The sequence below is a fragment of the Chiloscyllium punctatum genome, chromosome 2 (assembly GCF_047496795.1).
Source record: "Chiloscyllium punctatum isolate Juve2018m chromosome 2, sChiPun1.3, whole genome shotgun sequence".
Classification (NCBI taxonomy): domain Eukaryota; kingdom Metazoa; phylum Chordata; class Chondrichthyes; order Orectolobiformes; family Hemiscylliidae; genus Chiloscyllium; species Chiloscyllium punctatum.
The window spans coordinates 33,756,961-33,776,615 of NC_092740.1; the positions used below are offsets into that span (position 1 = coordinate 33,756,961).

The window sequence follows — 19,655 nt, forward strand, 5'->3', positions numbered from 1 at the left end:
TCAGAAGATTGACATATCAATAGTCAACTTATCCATATTCTGACTTGCCTGCCATGGCCCTCAGATCCTAAGGTAAGGTTTGAATCCAGAGTCATAGAGTCATAGTTATGCAGCGCAGAAATAGTCTCTTCTGACCATAGTCCCAACCTAAACTAATCCCACCTGTCTGCACTTGGCCAAATCACTCCAAACATTTCTTATTCATGTACTTATCGAAATGTCTTTTAAACATTGTAATGACACCGCATCCACCACTTCCTCTGGAAGTTCATTCCACACACAAACCTCTCTGTAGAAACATTGTCCCTCATGTCCTTTTTAAAACTCTCCTCTCTTGTTAAAGATATGTCCCCTAGTTTTGAATTTTGTCACCCCAGGGAAGAGACCCTTGTCATTCATATTATCTATGGCTTCTGAATTCAAAGTAGGAATGTTACCATTGCCTTCTATCAGATAATGTGATGCATTCCTGCTTCTCCTAGTTCCACATAAGAACTGTGTGCAGCTGCCAGCAATGTCCATAACAATCAAGTTGCTTTCTGTCCTATTTTGGATTCACTGATGGCTGATTTCTATCATTCCAAGAGCTAGTACCACAGCCTGTCATTCCTGTGATTTTTCATTAAGAGCAATGAGTAAATCATGCCACTGGAAATCTGCCCAATTTTTAAAAAATTGCCCCGAAACATTTGTTACGATTAGATCTCAGGTGAGTTTCAGACAGGGTAACCTCAAATCTTCAAGCTTGGGGTGAGAAGGGATGAACTAGCTTCCCTTCTTTAGTCAACTTCTCCCTCGGTTAGTTGTGAGATGGTTAAAGACCTGAAAGAGGTGTTAGAGAGATAGTGGATGTATTGGTAGTCAAAAGTTATATATTCTGGAATGGTGCCTGCAGAATGGAAGGTTGCAAATGTAATATTTCTATTTAAGACAAGAGAGAAAGAAAATGATAAACCAGAGATCTGCTTGATGTCAGTAGTAGGGAAAATACTAGAACTGTATAAAGAATGAAATGACTGGACACTTAGAAAACAATTATTTGATTGGGTAGAGTACACATGAATTTATGAAATGGGCTTTGATAATGTCTCTCAAATTTAGTGTTTGAGGGATTGAGACAATATGCATGGATCAATATTGGTTAATAGAAAGAAACCAATAAGTAGGAATCAATAAATTCTTAGGATGGCAGGCTGTGACTAGTGGGGTACCATAAAGATCAGTGGTGGGACCCTAGCTGTTTACAATTTCTTACAACGACTGAGATGTGGGGACTAAATGCAACATTTTCAAGTTTGCAAGTGGCACAAAATCAGGCAGAAATATTAGCCAAGAGGAAGATGCAATGATGCTTCACAGGGATTTGGACAGGCTGAGTGAGTGAGCAAAAACATGGCAGATTGATCATAATGTAGGAGGAATAGAGTATTTTTTCAATGGTGAAACATCTGGAAAGTACTGGTGTCCAAACAGCAGCTCCTGGAGGCTGCTTTCACAGTTAGTGCTCAGGGAATTGAAATGTTTTTCAGTTCCCTCTGCCTTTCCTCGTGGTCAGTTTTGGAAGCTCTAAGTTGAAGCTTTCTCCTCAGCTGCACATTGACTCCCTTCACAGCACCTGAATTGTCAATCAGCGGATTGACCCTCTGACCAATTTAGGAGGTAAAAACAATGACTGCAGATGCTGGAAAGGAAAAACTGGATTAGTGGTGCTGGAAGAGCACAGCAGTTCAGGCTGCATGATGCTGCCTGAACTGCTGTGCTCTTCCAGCACCACTAATCCAGTATCCACCTCTGACCAATTTAACCTGCCCACCCTCCCTAACTGGATGGGGAAACTGGAGATGACCTGTTTATTGATCACCTTCTGGAAGTCAGCTACTGTGATGGACCAGTAAATGGTTCTAATGGTGGAAAATATTCCTTAAGGTCCTTTAATTCTTGATCCTTCAAATCCTCAGCACAGTACCAATGAAATGGTATGATTGAATAGATATATATGGTTTACTTTGAAGAAATGTCAAACCAGTCAATAGATATGCTCAAAAGATGTTGACTGAAAGGTGGTTTGAAGACGCAATTTTGGACCTGTTTGTTTACCACACTGTGGACTAGTGGCAATTCAAATGGCAATTAGATACAATATTTTTCATGCTGTGTATGTGGACTCATCACATCCACCTTCATTATAGTTGAGGGAGGTAATGGCTGATGGACCAGTTTCAGGATGGTTCAGCAAATGAGTAAGAAGACCCACAGATCCTGAAAGAGAAACCCCAGTGGAGTAGGATGTCCTTATCCTCAAGGTAAAAGGAGTCAAACTCATCCTACTGTTTCTCTCTCGTGCAGCAGCTGGTGCTGTTCTGCCTGGCCTCATCCTCTCCTTCCATTCTTTCTGAAAATCATGGGCAGGTCCTTTAGTAAAGATGGCTAATGACGTGACACTCCCTTTCTCCTGTGGTGTCCTATCAGGTTATCAGTAAGATAGAATGGCACAGCACTCACTCCTCTTTAGAGAAAATCCCAGAAAATTTCCACAATAAATGTTGCTAAGATGTTAATAATGTTTTAGGACTAAGAACATATAACCATATGACCTAGGAGGAGGAATAGTCCATTCTGTGCTTTGAACCTACTAATCCATTTGATAAGATCATGGCTGAGCTGGCTCTGGTTTTAACTCCACTATTCTGCATTCTCCCTATAGCCGTTGACTCCTTGGTCAATTACAAATATCTGTCAAACTCAGCTTTGGATCAATTTAATGGCAAGTGTCCCAGAGAGCCCTGTAATCACACAGTATGTAAGAGGGCACTTCAACTCATCAAGTCAGCACTGATAAAAAAAACTATACTCTAAATCTCATCCACTCATCCCACTTTCCAGCACTTGGCCCATAGTCTTGAATAAGGATAAAGCAAGGACTGCAGATGCTGGAGATCAGAGTTGAGAGTGTGGTGCTGGGAAAGTACAGCTTTTCCAGCACCACACACTTCATGAGTGCCTTATTCCTGACGAAGAGCTTATGCTTGCAGCGTCTCCTCAGATGCTGCCTGACCAGCTGTGATTTTCCAGCATCACACTCTTGACCCCTGAATGTTGAGGCATTTCAAGTGTTCATCCAAGTACTTTTTAAAGGTTGTGAGGTTTCCCACCCACACTACCCTCTCAGGCAGTGTATTGCAGATTCCTAGCACCCTTTGGGTGAATTTTCTTTTCCTCAAATCCCCTCCAAACCACCTGCCTTTCACCTTGAAATGTGTCCCCTGTTATTGACCCCTCTTCTAAGAGGAACAACTTGCTTCCAATCCAAGCTGTCCATGCTCCTCATACTCTTGCACACCTCCATAAGGTATGCTCTCAGCCTTCTCTGCTCCAAGGAAAACAATCCAAGCTCCATAGCTAAACTGTACCATCCCAGGCAACCTCCAGGTGAATCTACTGTGCATCCCCTTCCAGTGAAATCATATTCTTCTTATCGTGGAGTCACCAAAACTGCACAAAGCACTCCACCATAAAGTGACCTAACCAGAGTTTTGTACAGTTCCAACATAGCCTCCCCACTCTTATAATTTGTGCCATGACTGATATAGACAAGTCTCCTTCTGCTTTCTTAACCACCTCATTAACCTGATATGCCACCATCAGGGATCTGTAGACAAGCACAGGTCTCTTCCTCTGAGTTTCCTAATGTCCTGCCATTCATTGAGTACTCCTTGTCTTGTTTCTCTTCCAAAGTGCATCACCTCACTCTTTTCAGGGTTAAATGCCATCTGTGAACTTAGGAACTGGAGTAGGCCATTCAGCCCCTTGAGCCTGTTCCACCATTCAATGAAATCGTGGCTGATCTGCAGTCTAACTCCATATATTTGCTTTTGGCCCATATCCCTTAATACTTTTGTTTAACCAAAAAAATACAACCCATCTCAAATTTAAAATTAAGTACTGATCTAGCATCAACTTCCATTTGTCGAAGGGAGTGCCAAATATCTACTGTCCTTTTGTATGCAGAGACTTCTCTTTAATGGTCTGGCCCTAGTTTTTAGACTATGCCCCCTAGTTCTAGAATCCCCAACCAATGGAAATAGTTTAGCTTTATCTACCCTATCTTTTCCTGTTGTTACCTTGAAGACTTTGATCAGATCACCCTTTAACCTTCTAAATTTTTTCAAAAACAAGACTAATTTGTATAATTTCTCCTCATAACCTCTGACGTCCCAGCTTTCATCTTTGTCAAGACTATATACTTCAATCAAGTCACTTCTCACTCTTTGAAACACCAATGGAAACAAACTCACCCTGTCCATCTATGCTCATAAAACATTCACTCATTCCAGGTTTTAATGTGGTAATCCACCTCTGAGCTACCTGTGTTGCATTTTCTACCTTCCTTCAATAACCGGACCAAAATGTATACAGTATTCAAAATATGGGGGTCCCATTATTGTCCTGTGTAACTGACACCAAGTTTTCTTACTTTGATATTTCATTCTTCCCTCAGAAATAGGCAATTCAGGCCTGCTCCGCCATTCAGTACAACCATGGCTGATCATCCAACTCACTACCTTGTTTCTGCTTACTCTCCACACCCTTTGATCCCTTTAGCCCTAAGAACCTTTCTAAGTCCTCCACGAAAACACTCAATGTTTTGCCTTCAATCACTTTTTGTGGTAGAGAATTCCACAGGCTTGGTGAAGAGATTTCTCCTCATTTCACTCCTAATTGGTCTACCCCAATGCCAGGTGTCATCCTTCAGACCGTAACCTCTGGTTCTGGACTCTCCAGTCATCGGGAACACCCTTCCTGAACTTACCTCGTCTGGTCATGTTCAGACTTTTATAGCTTTCTATGAGATTCCCCCCACATTCATCTAAACTCCAGTGAATATAGTCCTAACTGATCCAGTCTCTCTTCATGTGTCAGTTCTGTCATCCCAGGAATCAGTCTGGTAGACCTTTGTTTCATTCTCCTTTTACAGCCAGAACACCCATCATCAGATAAGGACACCAGATTTTGATCTCACCAATGCCCTGTAAAAATGCAACAAGACATCCCTTCTCCTGTACTCCAATACTCTCACTATGAAAACCAAAGTACTATTTGCTTGCCTCACCTGCATGCTTATTCTCAGCGACTGGTGTAGAAGGATACCCAGGTCTTGTTATACCCCGCCACCTCTCCCCAGATTGTCACTATTCTGATAATAATCGTCTTTCCTAATTTCGCTACCAAAGTGGATAACTTTCACATTTGTCCACATTATATTTCATCTGCCATGCATCTTCCTACTCACTCAACTTGTATATATCACACTGAAGCACCTCTGCATCCTTCTCACAATTCACTCTCCCACCCAGCTTTGAGTCATCTGCAACTTGGAGATAATGCATTTGGTTTCCTGATTTAATTTACAAAATTGTGAGGGGCAAGGACAGGGCAAATAGGCAAAGTCTTTTCCTTGGGGTGGGGGAGTCCAGAATTAGAGGGCATAGGTTTAGGGTGAAAGGGGAAAGATATAAAAGAGACCTACGAGGCAACTTTTTCACACAGATGGTGGTACATGTATGGAATGAGCTGCCAGAGTAAGTGGTGGAGGCTGGTACAATTGCAACATTTAAGAGGCATTTGGATGGGTATATGAATAGGAAGGGTTTGGAGGGATATGGGCCATGTGGGAGTAGATTGGGTTGGGATATCTGGTCGGCATAGAAGATTTGAACTGAAGGGTCTGTTTCCATGCTGTACATCTCTATGACTACGACTCTATAAATCATTAACATATATTGAGAACAGTCAGGATCCAAACACAGATCCCAAAGTAGCCCACTAGCCATTGGCTGCCCTCCTTGTAAATTTCCTGACTGCCATTCTTGAAAATTTCTCATTGATTCCTCAAGCATGATTTTTGTTATGTAAATCTGTGCTGACACCGTCCAAACCTGTCACTGTCTTCTAAGTCCTCTGCCATTAAATACTTTATAATGGACTCCAGCACCTTCCCTACTACCAATGTCAGCTTAACTAGTCTAATTCCCAGTTTTCATTCTACCTGCTGTTTTAGATAGTGGGATTACGTTAGCTACTCTCTAATCCATATAAACTGTTCCAGAGATTATAGAACCTCGAAAAATAACAATCAATGCATCCATTATTTCTAGGGTCACTTCCTCAAGTACTCTGGGATGTAGATTATCAGGCCTGGAGAGTTTTCAGCTGATAATCCTATCAATTTCCCCAACACAGTCATTTTCCTAAAAATACTGATTTCCTTCACTTCTTCCTTTTCTCTAGACCCTGTGGGATTTTTGGGATGTAATGTGTTCTCCTTCATGAAGAAAGAACCAAAATATGTATTTAATTGGTCTGCCATCCCTTTGTTCGCCATTATAACTTTCGCTATTTCTTACCGTAAAGACCCTATATTTGTCTATAATTAATTTCTTCACACACATATAGAAGCTTTTTACAATCAGCTTGTATGTTCCCGTAAGCTTACTCTGGCTCTTTATTTTCCTTTTCTTAATCAATCCCTCCTTCCCGGAAATCTAAACTGCAGCCAATCCCCAGGTCTGCTGCTTTTTTATGGTCAATTTAATGCTGCTTCCTTGGAAATAACAATGCCCCCAATTTTCCTTGTTAGCCTAATTTATTTTAGTGCCAAACAGAAAGGTACAATTGCTGCAATTCCTCCATTCACTCTTTAAATGCTTACCACCATCATCGCTTTAACATTCCCCAATTTATCACAGCCAATTTGCACCCATACCATTGCAGTTTCCTTTAGTTAAATTCAGGACCCTAGCATCAGAATCAACAAGGTCTTCATGAAGAATTCTATCATGTTATGGTCACTTTTCCCCAAGGGGCCTTGCACAACTAGACTGCCAATTATCCCTTCCGTATGGCTTATCAGTTTGCTCACTGAGCTGGCAGGTTTGTTTTCAGTCGTTTTGTCGCCATGCTAGGTAACATCATCAGTGAGCCTTCAGTGAAGTGTTAGCATTCTGTCCCACTTTCTGTTTATGTGTCTTGGTCTCTTACGATGGGTGATATCATTTCTAATTCTTTTTCTCAGAGATTGGTAAATGGGTCCAAATCGATGGGTTTATTGATGGAGTTCCAGTTTGAATGTCAGGCCTCTAGGAATTCCTGTGCATGTCTCTGTTTAGCCTCTCCTAGAATGGATGTGTTGCCCCAGTCAAAGTGGTGTCTTTCTTCATCTGTATGTAAGGATACTAGTGATACTGGGTCATGTCTTTTGGTAGAAAGTGAGGACTGCAGATGCTGGAGATCAGAGCTGAAAATGTGTTGCTGGAAAAGCGCAGCAGGTCAGGCAGTATCCAAGGAGCAGGAGAATCAACGTTTCGGGCATGAGCCCTTCTTCAGGAATCCTGAAAAAGGGCTCATGCCCAAAACGTCGATTCTCCTGTTCCTTGGATGCTGCCTGACCTGCTGCGCTTTTCCAGCAACACATTTTCAGCTCATGTCTTTTGGTGACTAGTTGATGTTCGTGTATCCTGGTGGTTAGTTTTCTGCCTATCTATCCAATGTAGTGTTTGTTATGGTCCTTGCATGGTATATTGTAAATGACATTCATTTTGCTGGTTGTTGGTATAGGGTCCTTTAGGTTCATCAGGAGCTGTTTCAGTGTGTTAGTACATTTGTGAGCTACCATGATGCAAAGAGGTCGGAATAGTCTGGTAGTCATCTCCGCGATGTCTTTGATGCATAGTAGTGTGACCAGAGTCTCTCGGCGTGTTGCATCTACTTGTTTGGGTTTGTTAAGAATCAGTGGACTGTGTTTATCAGTTACCCGTTCTTCTTGAATATGTTGTATAGGTATTTTTCTTCTGCTGCTTGTAGTTCCTGGGTGCTGCAGTGTGTTGTAGTCCATTTAAACAATGTCCTAATGCAGCTCTGTTTGTGGGTGTTGGGATGATTGTTGTAGTAGTTAAGTATCTGGTCTGTGTGTGTTGCTTTCCTGTAGACTCTGGTCTGCAGTTCTCCATTAACTGTTTGTTCCACTGTGACATCATGGAAGGGAAGTCTGTTGTTGTGCTCCTCCTCTTTTGTGAAAATTATGCCAGTAAGGATGTTGTTGATGATATTGTGGGTTTCCTCTAATTTGTTCCGTTTTGTGATGACAAAGGGTAATGATAGGAATCATGAACATCAACTAGCCACCGAAAAACATGACCCTTTACCACTAGTATCCCTACATATAGATGAAGAAAGACACCACTTTACCTACCATGGTGATGAAACGTCTGAACACAAACCTGCCAGCTCAGCGAGGAAATGTACAACCTGAACCTCGACCTGATCTACAAATCTTCTCAAAATCCCTTCCTCATCACACAATATCCAATCTCAGATGGATCTCTAATTGTTTCTTACCATATTAATCCAGAAAACCATCTCGTACGCATTCTATGAATCCCTCCTCAATGACATTGTATCTCAAAAGAGAAAACCACTAGGAACTGTATTATCCAATGAGAGACAACTGCCATCGGATTGCCACTCCACCCCTACTTACTTACCTAAAGGTGGAGCTCCATCTTTCAGACCAGGACTTTAGAATCTAGCCTCTTCAGAAATGGAGAATGACCTTCTTTTGGAGTCCTTGCTCTTGCTGCAGAATCTTCAGAGGAAGACAAATCACACTCACCTTTTTTCGACACCAGCTGCCCTATTCTTTATTTACTCACACATGGAAAAGCTTTGGGTAGGGTGAGTAGGGTGGTAGAGTGGCAGGGTGCCGGAGGTGTGTAGAGTGCCAGCTGGGTAAGATGGCATGGCGGTAACGAGGCAGATTTCTGGAGTCATGAGGTTGGGTCAGCGATTCAGAAGAGTTGGAGGATGAGGGGATGATGTCAGTCAGAGGATGTCTGAGGGGAAAGGCGTCAGAAGGTCAGGGCGGTCACAGGGGTTGGAGGATCCAGGGTGGTGAAATGGTCAGGGGTGTCAGAGGGAAAGAGCTGAGGGTTGAGGAAGGGGGTGTTGCCAGAGGTTGGGGATGGGGAATCAGATGGTCAGTGAAGGTCAGGTAATTGGGGGAGATCAGACAATCTCAGATTGTGTTGAATTGTCAGTGGTGGGAAGCACAGGGTTAGCAAGGAGTGGGGAGGGTGAGTGGGTGAGGATAAAAGTTGTGGTGAGCAAAGGGTGGGGTGAAAGGTCAATTGCATAGTTACCCAGGAGTTATACATGACTTTAAATTGTCTAACATTTCCTGGGGAATGCTATCCACATTCTCACCCCGAATTGGAAATATTCAGGCAAAGTACTGGGTAGATGGGGATTTCCCATTGAAACTGAAAATTTCAGAGGCAGCCCTGCAAAGTCAGTGCTTCAGACCCTTAAGGGGATATATGCAGTCTCTGACTATCTGGGCCTCATTTTGAGAACCACCCATTCTATGAGAAAGTGCTAACCTGCCACCTAGTGGTTGCCTTGAAATAAAGAAAATCATTAGACAACTGAAAGTATCTAATGTGAATGATGTAAACAGCACAGTATAACAGAGTAGAGCACAGAATCAGAGTTTTCCAGTGCAGGAGGAGGCCACTCAGTCCATCACTGTCTTCACCAGCTCTCTGAGCATTTTAACATTGACAATCTTTCACCTCTTCCCCATACCCTCCACATAGTTTCTCCTTAAATAATCATCCAATTTTTTCTTGAATGCCCCAGTTGAACTTTCCTCCTCCACAATTTCAGGCAGACCCCTCACTGTGTGAAAAGATTCAATTATAATACTTCTTCTGCAAAGCACTTTAAAAGTGTGTCTTCTGGTTAAGACCACAACATGTGGTAGAAGAGGCAGGCCATTCAGCCCGATTGAGTCTGCTTTGCCATTCAATGAGATCATGGCTGATCTGACAATCCTCAACTCCATTTTCCTGTATAAAGGCAGGTTGATTCCACTTCATATTATGTATTTCTAAATGCTCTGCTATTATATCACTTATAATAAACTCTAACATCTTCCCAATGACAGATATTAAGCTAATTAGCATATAGCTACTTGCTTTTTATCTCCCCTTTTTAAATAAGGGTGTTACAATTGCCACTTCCAATCCTCTAGGAATTTTCTAGAATCTAAGGGTTCCTGGAAGATTACTACTGTGGCATCCATTATATCTGTAGCTGTTTTGTTTAAAATCTTAGGCTGTAATCCATCAAGGCCATAGTTTCCTTTGTATCTTTTCTCTAATGATATTTATTGTCCCTCTTTAGCTCATTCATTAATAGCATTCCAACAATATTAAATAATGTCCTCCACCACAAAGACTGATGCAATGGATTTATTCAGTTCCTCTGCCATTCTCTGGTTCCTCATTATTACTTTTCCTTCCTCATTTTCTAAGGAGCCTGTTTGAACTCTCTTTTTAAAATTATATATCAAGAAGCTCTTATGTTACTTGCTAGTTTACTCACCTCATTTATTTTGGTCATCTTTTATTAGTTTTTAAAACTTTCTCAATGCTTCATCAATGACGTTTCATCGATCATAAGGTCAAAGTGGGAATGTTTGCTGATGACTGCACCATGTTCAACACCAATTGCAACTCCTCAGATACTGAAGCAGTCCATGTTCAACTGTGACAAGATCTGGACAATATCCAGGTTTGGGCTGACTAGTGGCAAGTAACACTCACATCACACAAGTGCCAGGCTATGACCATCATCAACTAGAGACAATCTAACCAATGCCCTTTGACGTGCAATAGCATTACATCACTGAATTCCATACTATTAACATCCTGAGCTCACCACATAAACACAGTGGCTAAAGGAACAGGTCAGAATACTATGGCTCCTGACTCCCTAAAGCCTATCCATCATCCACAAGGTACAAGTCAGGAGTGGGATGGAATATTCCTAACTGCCTGGATGAGTGCAGCCTCAACAACATTCAAGAAGCATGACACCATCCAGGGCAAATTGGTACCACATCCACAGGCATCCATTCCTTCCACCACCGACACTCAGTAGCAGCAGAACTTCATCAAAGATCCTCAGACAGCACCGTGACCATGACCACTTCCATCTGGAAGGACAAGGGCAGCACATACATGGGAACACCACTACCTTCAAGTTTCCCTCCAAGTCACTCACCATTCTGACTTGGAAATATACCACCTTTCCTTCACTGTCGCTGGGTCAAAATTCTCTCTCAAAGGGTATTGTGGGTCAACTCAAAGCAGGTGGACACAGCAGTTCAAGAAAGCAGCTCACCATCACCTTCTCAAGGGCAACTAGGGATACGCAATAAATTCTGGCCAGCCAGTGATGCCCAAATCCCACAAATGAATTAAAATAAAATCTGGCTTTTTGGCAGTCTTTGCCACGATATATCTTTTTTTTCCATCCAACTGGATGTTCTCTTTAATTTACTTGGTTCTCACTTTGTTTGCAAGTGTGAATAGTTTCTGCCTATCTACTCTGTCCAAACCCCTCGTAATTTTGAAAGCTTCTATCGAATCTCTTCCTAACTTCATTCTAAGGGAAACAGTTCCAATTTCTTCAATCTTTCCTCATCATAGAAGTTCTCATCTTTGGAACCATTCTTAGAAACAGCTTCTGAATTCTCTCCAATGTGTTCATATCCATTGTATGGTGCCCAGACTGTACATAGTACTCCAGTTGAGGTCTAACCTGTGCCTTATATAGGTGGATCGTAACTTCTCTGCTCTTGCATTCTATGCCTCCATTAATGAGGCTAGGTTGCTCTGTACCTGACACCTTTTATAAGAGAATAAACCCTTTATGTTATGTCACCTCTCTATGCTCTTTGTACGTAAGTGTATCACCTCACTGCATTGAACTTCATCTGCCACTTACCTCCCCAGTCCACTCATGTGTCAATGTCCTTTTGAGGTTGAACACTGTCCTCCTCACAATATATAATTCTCCCAGTTTCATGTCATCCGCAAACTTTGAAATTGTTCACTGCACACTAAGATCTTGATCATTTATAAGTATAAGAAAAAGCAAGGGTCTCAATATCGATCCCTGGGGAACTCCACCACAAAACTTCCTTGCAGCCTGAAAATACCTACTGAACATTATTCACCGCTTCTTATTCCTTGGACAATTTTATACCCATGTTGCTCCTGTCCCTTTTAATCCTCGATCTATAGCTTTTCTCACATATCTGTTGTGCATGCTGCATTGAATTTTTTTAACGGATGCAAATATAAAATGGTAATGAATCTATTAGCTCATGGAAATTAATTCCTCAAAACCATACAATACAAAATTCTCAAAGCATTTTCTGACTCTGCTACTTACACCCCTCTAATGAATAGTATAATGTGAAATATGAAATACACACATTTAATAATATTTCGAAATGTTCCAGAGAAGTTGGAGGATTGTAACACTGCAGTTTGCATTCTGAAGGAAAGCAGATAAGGATTAGTATTAAAGATACTCATAAATGACTCCTATGACAATGAATTCATCCAGAGATTTGAACATGTAATCTAGCTGACATTCTAGTGCGGCACTGAAGGACTGCTGCACCCTTGGATGAGACACTGAAACAAGGCCTTGTCGGTTCTCTCAGGCAGATAGACAAGATCACATGGCATTCTTTGAAGCAGTGTGGTGGTCTTATCCCTGAGGTGCTGACCAGTATTTATCACTCAACAATGACATTAAAACAGATTATTTGGTCATTATCATATCGCTGTTTGTGGGTGCTTCCTGTGTGCAAATTGGATGGTATGTTTCCTAGATTGTAACAGAGGTGGCAGTTCAAATGACTTCAATGGCTGTCAGTTGCTTTGAGAGACTCAGATGTTGTAAAAGATATGGTATAAATACAAGATTTCCTCTCCTTTTTCAATTGTCACAGTTCCTTGCCTCCCCATCACTGATCATTTTCTTTACAGGTAGCTGCAGAAGACTGTAACTTTGGAGGATTATGGGCATGGTACATGAGTAGACTTCTCCCTGTTCACATTTCAGCAGATCCATGTAAGTGTCACAGTGGGAAAAATATTACTGTCACTCACTGAAGTTGTATAATTCTTTCCATCTCTTTTCAAAAATATTGAATATACTTCAATTTTTGTTAAGCATGATCATCAAAGTGTACCTGCTCTCAATGGCAGCTCGGAACTCCTGTTGACTGATGATATTTCTTCCTAGTTTGTCAATTTTGCTGTAATTTAGAAAGAGCAAATTAAGTGAGATTGCAAAGGTATATTTTTAAATTACCTTTTGAAACTGTACTATGTTACAACTCTTGAATGTATCAAAATGAAGCTGCATGATTGGTGCTGAGGAGGACGTAGGGAGAGCGTGAAGTTCCCGGGAATAACGATCAGCAACAATCTGTCCTGGTCCACCTACACCACGATCAAGAAAGCACAGCCACACCTCTACTTCCTCAGAGGGCTAAGGAGATTTGGCATGCCCATAAAGACTGACAATTTTTTATAGATGCACCATAGAAAACAGCCCATCTGGATACACCACAGTGTGGTATGGCAACTGCTGTTCCCAAGAATGATAGAAACCACAGAGATGTGAACACAGCCCAGCCCATCACACAGGCTAGTCTCCCATCCATTGACTTCATCTACATTTCCTGCTGCATCGGGAAAGCAACCAACATAATCACAGATACCTCCCACCCCAGTTATACTCTCTTCCACCCTCTTCCTTCAGGCTGAAGATATAAAAGTTTGTATACACGTACAAACAGATTCAAGAACAGCTTCTTCCCTGCTGTTATCAGACTTTTGAATGGACCTCTCTCTGCACCTTCTCGGCAGCTGTAACATTATATCCTGCACTCTGTTCTGTTACCCTGATGCGCTCGAATATTATGATCTGCCTGTAAAGCATGTAAGACAACACTTCTCACTGAACCTCCGTACACATGAAAACAATATATCAAATCAAAATAATTTTTCTAAAAAGAAACAGATTGCCCATAGTGTTAGGTGTATTAGTCAGGGGTAAGTGTAGGGGAATGGGTCTGGGTGGGTCGGTGTGGACTTGCTGGGCCGAAGGGCCTGTTTCCATGTTGTAGGTAATCTAATCTAGTCTAATCAGATGCTATATTGCACTGATTGATAGAAGATTTTCTGTTTGGCAATATGCAAATGAATTTGAACAGAAATTTGTACTATTTTACATTTTATAAAACTAGCACAATCTTAAGTTTAACTTGTATTAAGATTTCCAATTGTGCCCAGATGCCAACTTAATCCCAATGTATATTTCAAACAATGAAAAGTTACACAGCTGTGTAAAGTCTGGTTCACTGGGGCATAACATTCAAGACCTTGTTGAAATATGATTCTAATGTGACTTGTTGATGGGATGGATGCAGAAGGGATATTTCTCATTGTAGAAGAGACTAGAATGAGGGGACACAGTTTCTAAATCTAGTTTTTACCATGAGAGAAAATGAGGAGAAATTCTCTGTCTCAGAGGGCCATGAGGTTTTGGAACTTTATTCCCCAAAGAGCCACTGTGGCAGGGTTTTGAATATTTTAAAGGTACAAGTAGGTTACATCTTGAAGAAAACCAAAACAGCTGAATCTGGCCCCCTGTCTCCCATTCCAAGGGCAGAGAGAGAAATCAGTAATGCAGGTTAAAAATGAGGGATAAGGAAACAATTTCAGGTTAAAAGAAATGATGTGAAAGATTTTTGTTTCTAATCACAATTAGAAGTCAATAATAAAAATAAACAAAAAGAAAATAAAACTAAAATCCACATCAGTCTCAAATTAGCAAAGCTATTTGGATTTATTTCAGTAGAAACACATCATGAATTAGAGCTATAAATGGGTCCAAATGTCATCTGGATACACTTTACTTTGGTCTCTAGCTTGGATTTTACTTGCTACAATTTCAATGTGGCTGAGTACTCTAGTGTAAGACAAATAAGTTTCTAAAATAATTTCCAAGTTATGGTACTTTACAGATATGAATATCAGATGAAACTTTGGGAAGGCTGCAAAATAATACTCCAAATGCTGAAGTGTGAAGCTTAGACAGCATATACTATATTAGCTGTTTTGTTAAATCCTCGGACAGGAAGGGAAATAGCATACAAACATTTTTTTAAAAAACAGCAAATAGGGTCAAAGGGGAAAAGTGACAATAAATGCAAAATCAATAGTGCTTTATTTAAATGCACATATATTCAGAATAGAATGTGAATTACCAGCACAAATAAAGGTTAATGGGTATGAACTTATAGTATTATGGAAACATGATTTGAAGGAGATTAAAGCTGGGAATGAAATATTCAGGGTATGTAACTTTTCAAAAGGACAGGCAGGGAGGAAAAGGTGGTGGGGTGGCTTGTGGGTTTGAAGTGAAATAAGTAAGATAGCAAGGAATTATTTTAGATCAGAAGATGTAGAATCCGTAGGGGAACGAGATAAGAAATAATAAGGGGTGTTAATAACAAATAACAGACACTGGTGAGAGTAGTCGATAGGTCCATAACAGTAACTGTATTGTTGCACAGAGAATAAATCAGGAGATGATGAGGGCATATAAATAAGCAATATATTAATCATGGTGACTTTAATATTCATGTCAATTGAGATAACCAAATTGGCAAAGATACTACAAAGAAGAATTCATAGAGTGTATTCAGGACAGTTTCCTTGAATATGATGTTGTCCCTCCAATCAGAGATCGGGTTACTTTACATTCAATAATGTGTAATGAAGCAAGCTTAATAAATGACCTCAGAATAAAAGATCCCCCACGACACAGTGATGAAAGGGTGGTGCAATTTAGCACTCACTTTGAGAATGAGAAATTTGGGTTTTAAAAATTTGTGCTAAGTTTAAACAAAGGTGATTGCAAGGGTCTGAGGGCAGAATTAGCTGAAACAGACTAGGAAATGTGTTTGACAGAAAATACAATTAATAAACAATGGCCTACCTTTATGAAAATAGGTAATGTCTCACAACAATGACATATGCTAGGATATAGGAAGAAGGATGCTCAAAACCAACCAGGGTTAACGAAGGAAGTTAATGATAATATGAAGTTGAAACAAAAAACATACTGTGGCAAAGATTTGTGATAAGCAAGAGGATTGAGAAAGTTAAAAAAGCACCAAAAGTTGACAAAAATAACAACAAAGACGGAAAAAAGTAAACTTGATGTTAAACTAGTAAGTAATGTAAAAATAGACTCTAAGAGCTTCTTAAATATATAGAAAAGAGAGGTCTAAATGAACATAGTTCCTTTAGAGACTGAGCTGGGGAAATAATAAGTATAATTCTGCTGCTGTTGATTTCCCATAGTGTCTCATGGATGCCCAGTCTTGAGTAGCAAGATGTGTCCAATACAATGCAACACTGTGGAGGTTATTCTCAATGTGAAGGTGGGGTTTTTTCTCCTCTAGCTTATCACAAATCTTTGCCACAGTTACTGATACTATCATGGATAGATATATCTACAGCAGACAGATTGGTACGGATGAGGTCAAGTATGTTTTTCCCTCTTGCTGGTTCCCTTACCACTTGCTTCAGACCCCGTCTAGTATTATGTCCTTTGGGACCTGACCAGCTAGCCCTAACCTGGGAGAACCAGGAAATGGCAAAGAAGTTGAATAAATATTTGCATCAGTTGTTGTGATAGAAGACACTAATATCATTTCAAAAAATTTTTTAAAATGAGTTCAGGTGAGTAAGAAACAAATACAGCAAGTATCACTAGAGAAAAAGTACCAGAAAAATGAATGGGGCTAAAGGCCAATTAGCCTCTGGTCCTGATAGGCTGCATCCTAGGATATTAAAGGAAACTAGTTACAGCGATAGTGGATACACTGGTAGTAATCTTTTGAGAATTGCTAGATTTGTAAAGTCCCAGAGAATTGGAAAAGTACTAAAGTAACACTGTTGTTGAAACAGGAAGAAAGGTAAGAAACTTATAGGCCAATTAGCTTAGCATGTTATTTGGAAAATTTCTGGAGTCAATTATAAAGGATATAACAGCACAGCACTTAATAATATATTATAATCAAGTGGACTCAGAATGGCTTCATTACTGCCAAAATTGATATGCGTTTTTTGAGGTGGTAACAAGCAGGATAGAAAAATGGCAATTAGTATAAGCAATATATTTAGATTTCTAAAAGACATTCGATATGATACCATATGTAAGGCTACTTAATAAGAACAGAACCCATTGTTTTAGAGATAGTATATTAGCATGGATAGAAGATTGGCAAACTAATAACAGATAGAGAATTGGGATAGGCCACAAGTAGGAACATAAGTAGGCCATTCAACCCATCTAGTCTTCTGTGCCATTCAATGAGACCATGCTGATCTGATAATCCTCAACTCTACTTACCTGCCTTTTCCCCACTATCTTTGATTCCCTTACTGGTTAAATAATCTGTCTATCTCAGCCTTCAAATGCTAAACAACCAGCCTCAACTGTCCTTTTTGGTATAGAATTCCATAGGTTCACTATCCTCTGAAAGAAGACATTCTTGCTCACTTCTGTCATAAATATGGAACACCTTACTCAGAGATTAGTCTCTCTGGTCCTAGACTCACCCACAAGGAAAAACAACCTTCCCCTATCCACACTGTCAATCCACCCAGAGAATCTTATACTTTTCAACAAAGTAGTCTCTCAAACCTACTCAAACCCTCCCCATAAGATGGTACCACATACCTGAAATCAGCCTCGACCATAGGAAATAGGAACAGGAGTAAGCTGTTCAGTTTCTCAACCATGCTCTGCCTTTCAATAGGATCCCACATTCCTCACGTCTATTTTCCTGCATTTCACCTTTTCCTTGTAATCCTTGATTCCCTTATTGATCAAGAATCCGTCTGTCTCAACCTTAAACAGACACAAGGATTCTTCCCCCATAGCTCTCCGGGACAAGGAGTCCAAAGAGTCACAACCCTTTGAGAGAACAATTTCCTCCTGATCTCTGTCTTAAATTGGAACCCCTTTATTCTGAGACTATGCCCCCTGGTCCAGACCCTCCCATGAGGGAAACATTCTCTCAGCATTTACCCTGTCAAACATCTTAAGAATCCTATATGTTTCAATGAAATCACCTCTTAACTGTAAGTAAGTACCTGTTTAGCCTTTCCTCATAAGACAATCTCTCCATACCAGGGATCATCCTGGTGAAACTTTTCCAAACTACTTCCAATTAATAGATATCTTTCTTAAAATAAGGCTTCAGGTTAAACATGGACAAGAAAACCTCCTGCTAATGATCATATACTGTCCTCCCATGGCTGATGAATCGGTACTCCTCCAAGTTTAATAACACTTGGATGAAGCACTAAGGGTGGCAAGGGTGCAAAATACACTCTGGGTGGGGACTTTCAATGTCCAGCAAGAATATGCTCGGTGGCAGCACTACTTATTGAGCTGACCGGGTTCAAAAAGACATAACTGCTAGACTGGGTCTGTGGCAGGTGGTGAGGGAACCAATAAGAGGAAAACATATACTGCAGATGCATCTGTCCATGACAGTATCAGTAAGAATCCTTGTGGAGATGAAATCCTGCCTTCACATTGAGAATAACCTCCATGGTGTAGATTGAAGTGGGATACAGCTACCAACTCAAGACTGGGCAACCATAAGGCACTGTGGGCAATCAACAGCAGCAGAATTGCACTCCAGCACAATGTGTTGAGACAGTTATGAGATGTGTTTTATGAAGCAAGGTTGGTACAGAGGCACCAAGCAATCTACCCAAAGCCAATAAAGTAAACTTTTTAAAGATGGAACAATAGAAGCAGCCTGAATGGGTAGGGTCACGCTCACACAGAACCAGGAATTTTAGGTTTTAGCTTTCTGCAGTTGCTGGAATGTTGAAGCTGGATGTGGAAACTCTTATTCCTCTCTCTGTTACAGCTAAAAGCTGGGGTTCTCTTCCTCTAGAATTGCATGCGAGACAATCTATTTTGCTGAATTTACCTTTGCCAAGGATGTGTTTTGGGGTGTTACTATATTGGAACAGTTAATTAGTTTTAGTTAATATATTTTTATCATTTTGTTAAGCATTTTGATAGCTATAGTTAAGCCAAATTTTTTCTTTTATTTTTATTTTGTCTATATTACCAAGGTGGGCCCAGTGGTGAAGAAATAGTGCCTAAAGAGTGACACCTCCTACACTGGTGAGTCCGCTGCAGCAGTAGCAAGGTGGTGGAGGAGGGGTAAAGGCACACATGTCATTGGTGAGCTGGAATAAAGACAGAGTATGGAATAAAGACAGAGTCTCTTTCAGCTATATCTTTTTATTCTTAAACTGTTTAAAATAGTGCCAAACTGTGGCGACAGTTGAAGTTTTTCCATTGTATTTTACTGTATTATTCACTGTAAAATGCAAGTGACAATAAATCATTCAATTCAATTCACTTGCTGTTCTTGCCATTAGCCAATTCTCTACCATGCCAAGACCATGGGTTCTCATCTTATGACTTAACCATTTGTAATATAATTTCTTGAATGTCTTCTGAAAGTTTAAATACAACACAACTACTGGTTCCCCTCTAAGTACTGTGGTTGAGACTTCCTCAAAAAATTCTAATAAATTACTCAGACACAATTTCCCTCTCGTGAAGCCATGCTGACTCTGCTTGATTAGAACATTTGGAAAATCATATTCCAATCAAGTTTGCTT

The 19,655-nt window shown here is 40.4% G+C and overlaps 1 protein-coding gene across 1 annotated transcript in view; it reads right to left on the bottom strand.

Annotated features, from left to right (window-relative positions):
• LOC140495933 (EF-hand calcium-binding domain-containing protein 6) overlaps window positions 1–19,655 on the bottom strand; it is a 94,269-nt gene that overhangs the window by 36,599 nt on the left and 38,015 nt on the right. Inside the window, exon 11 of the mRNA XM_072595251.1 lies at window positions 13,109–13,174. Within this exon, the coding sequence (XP_072451352.1) occupies window positions 13,109–13,174 (66 nt within the window). The remainder of the gene's footprint in view (window positions 1–13,108; window positions 13,175–19,655) is intronic.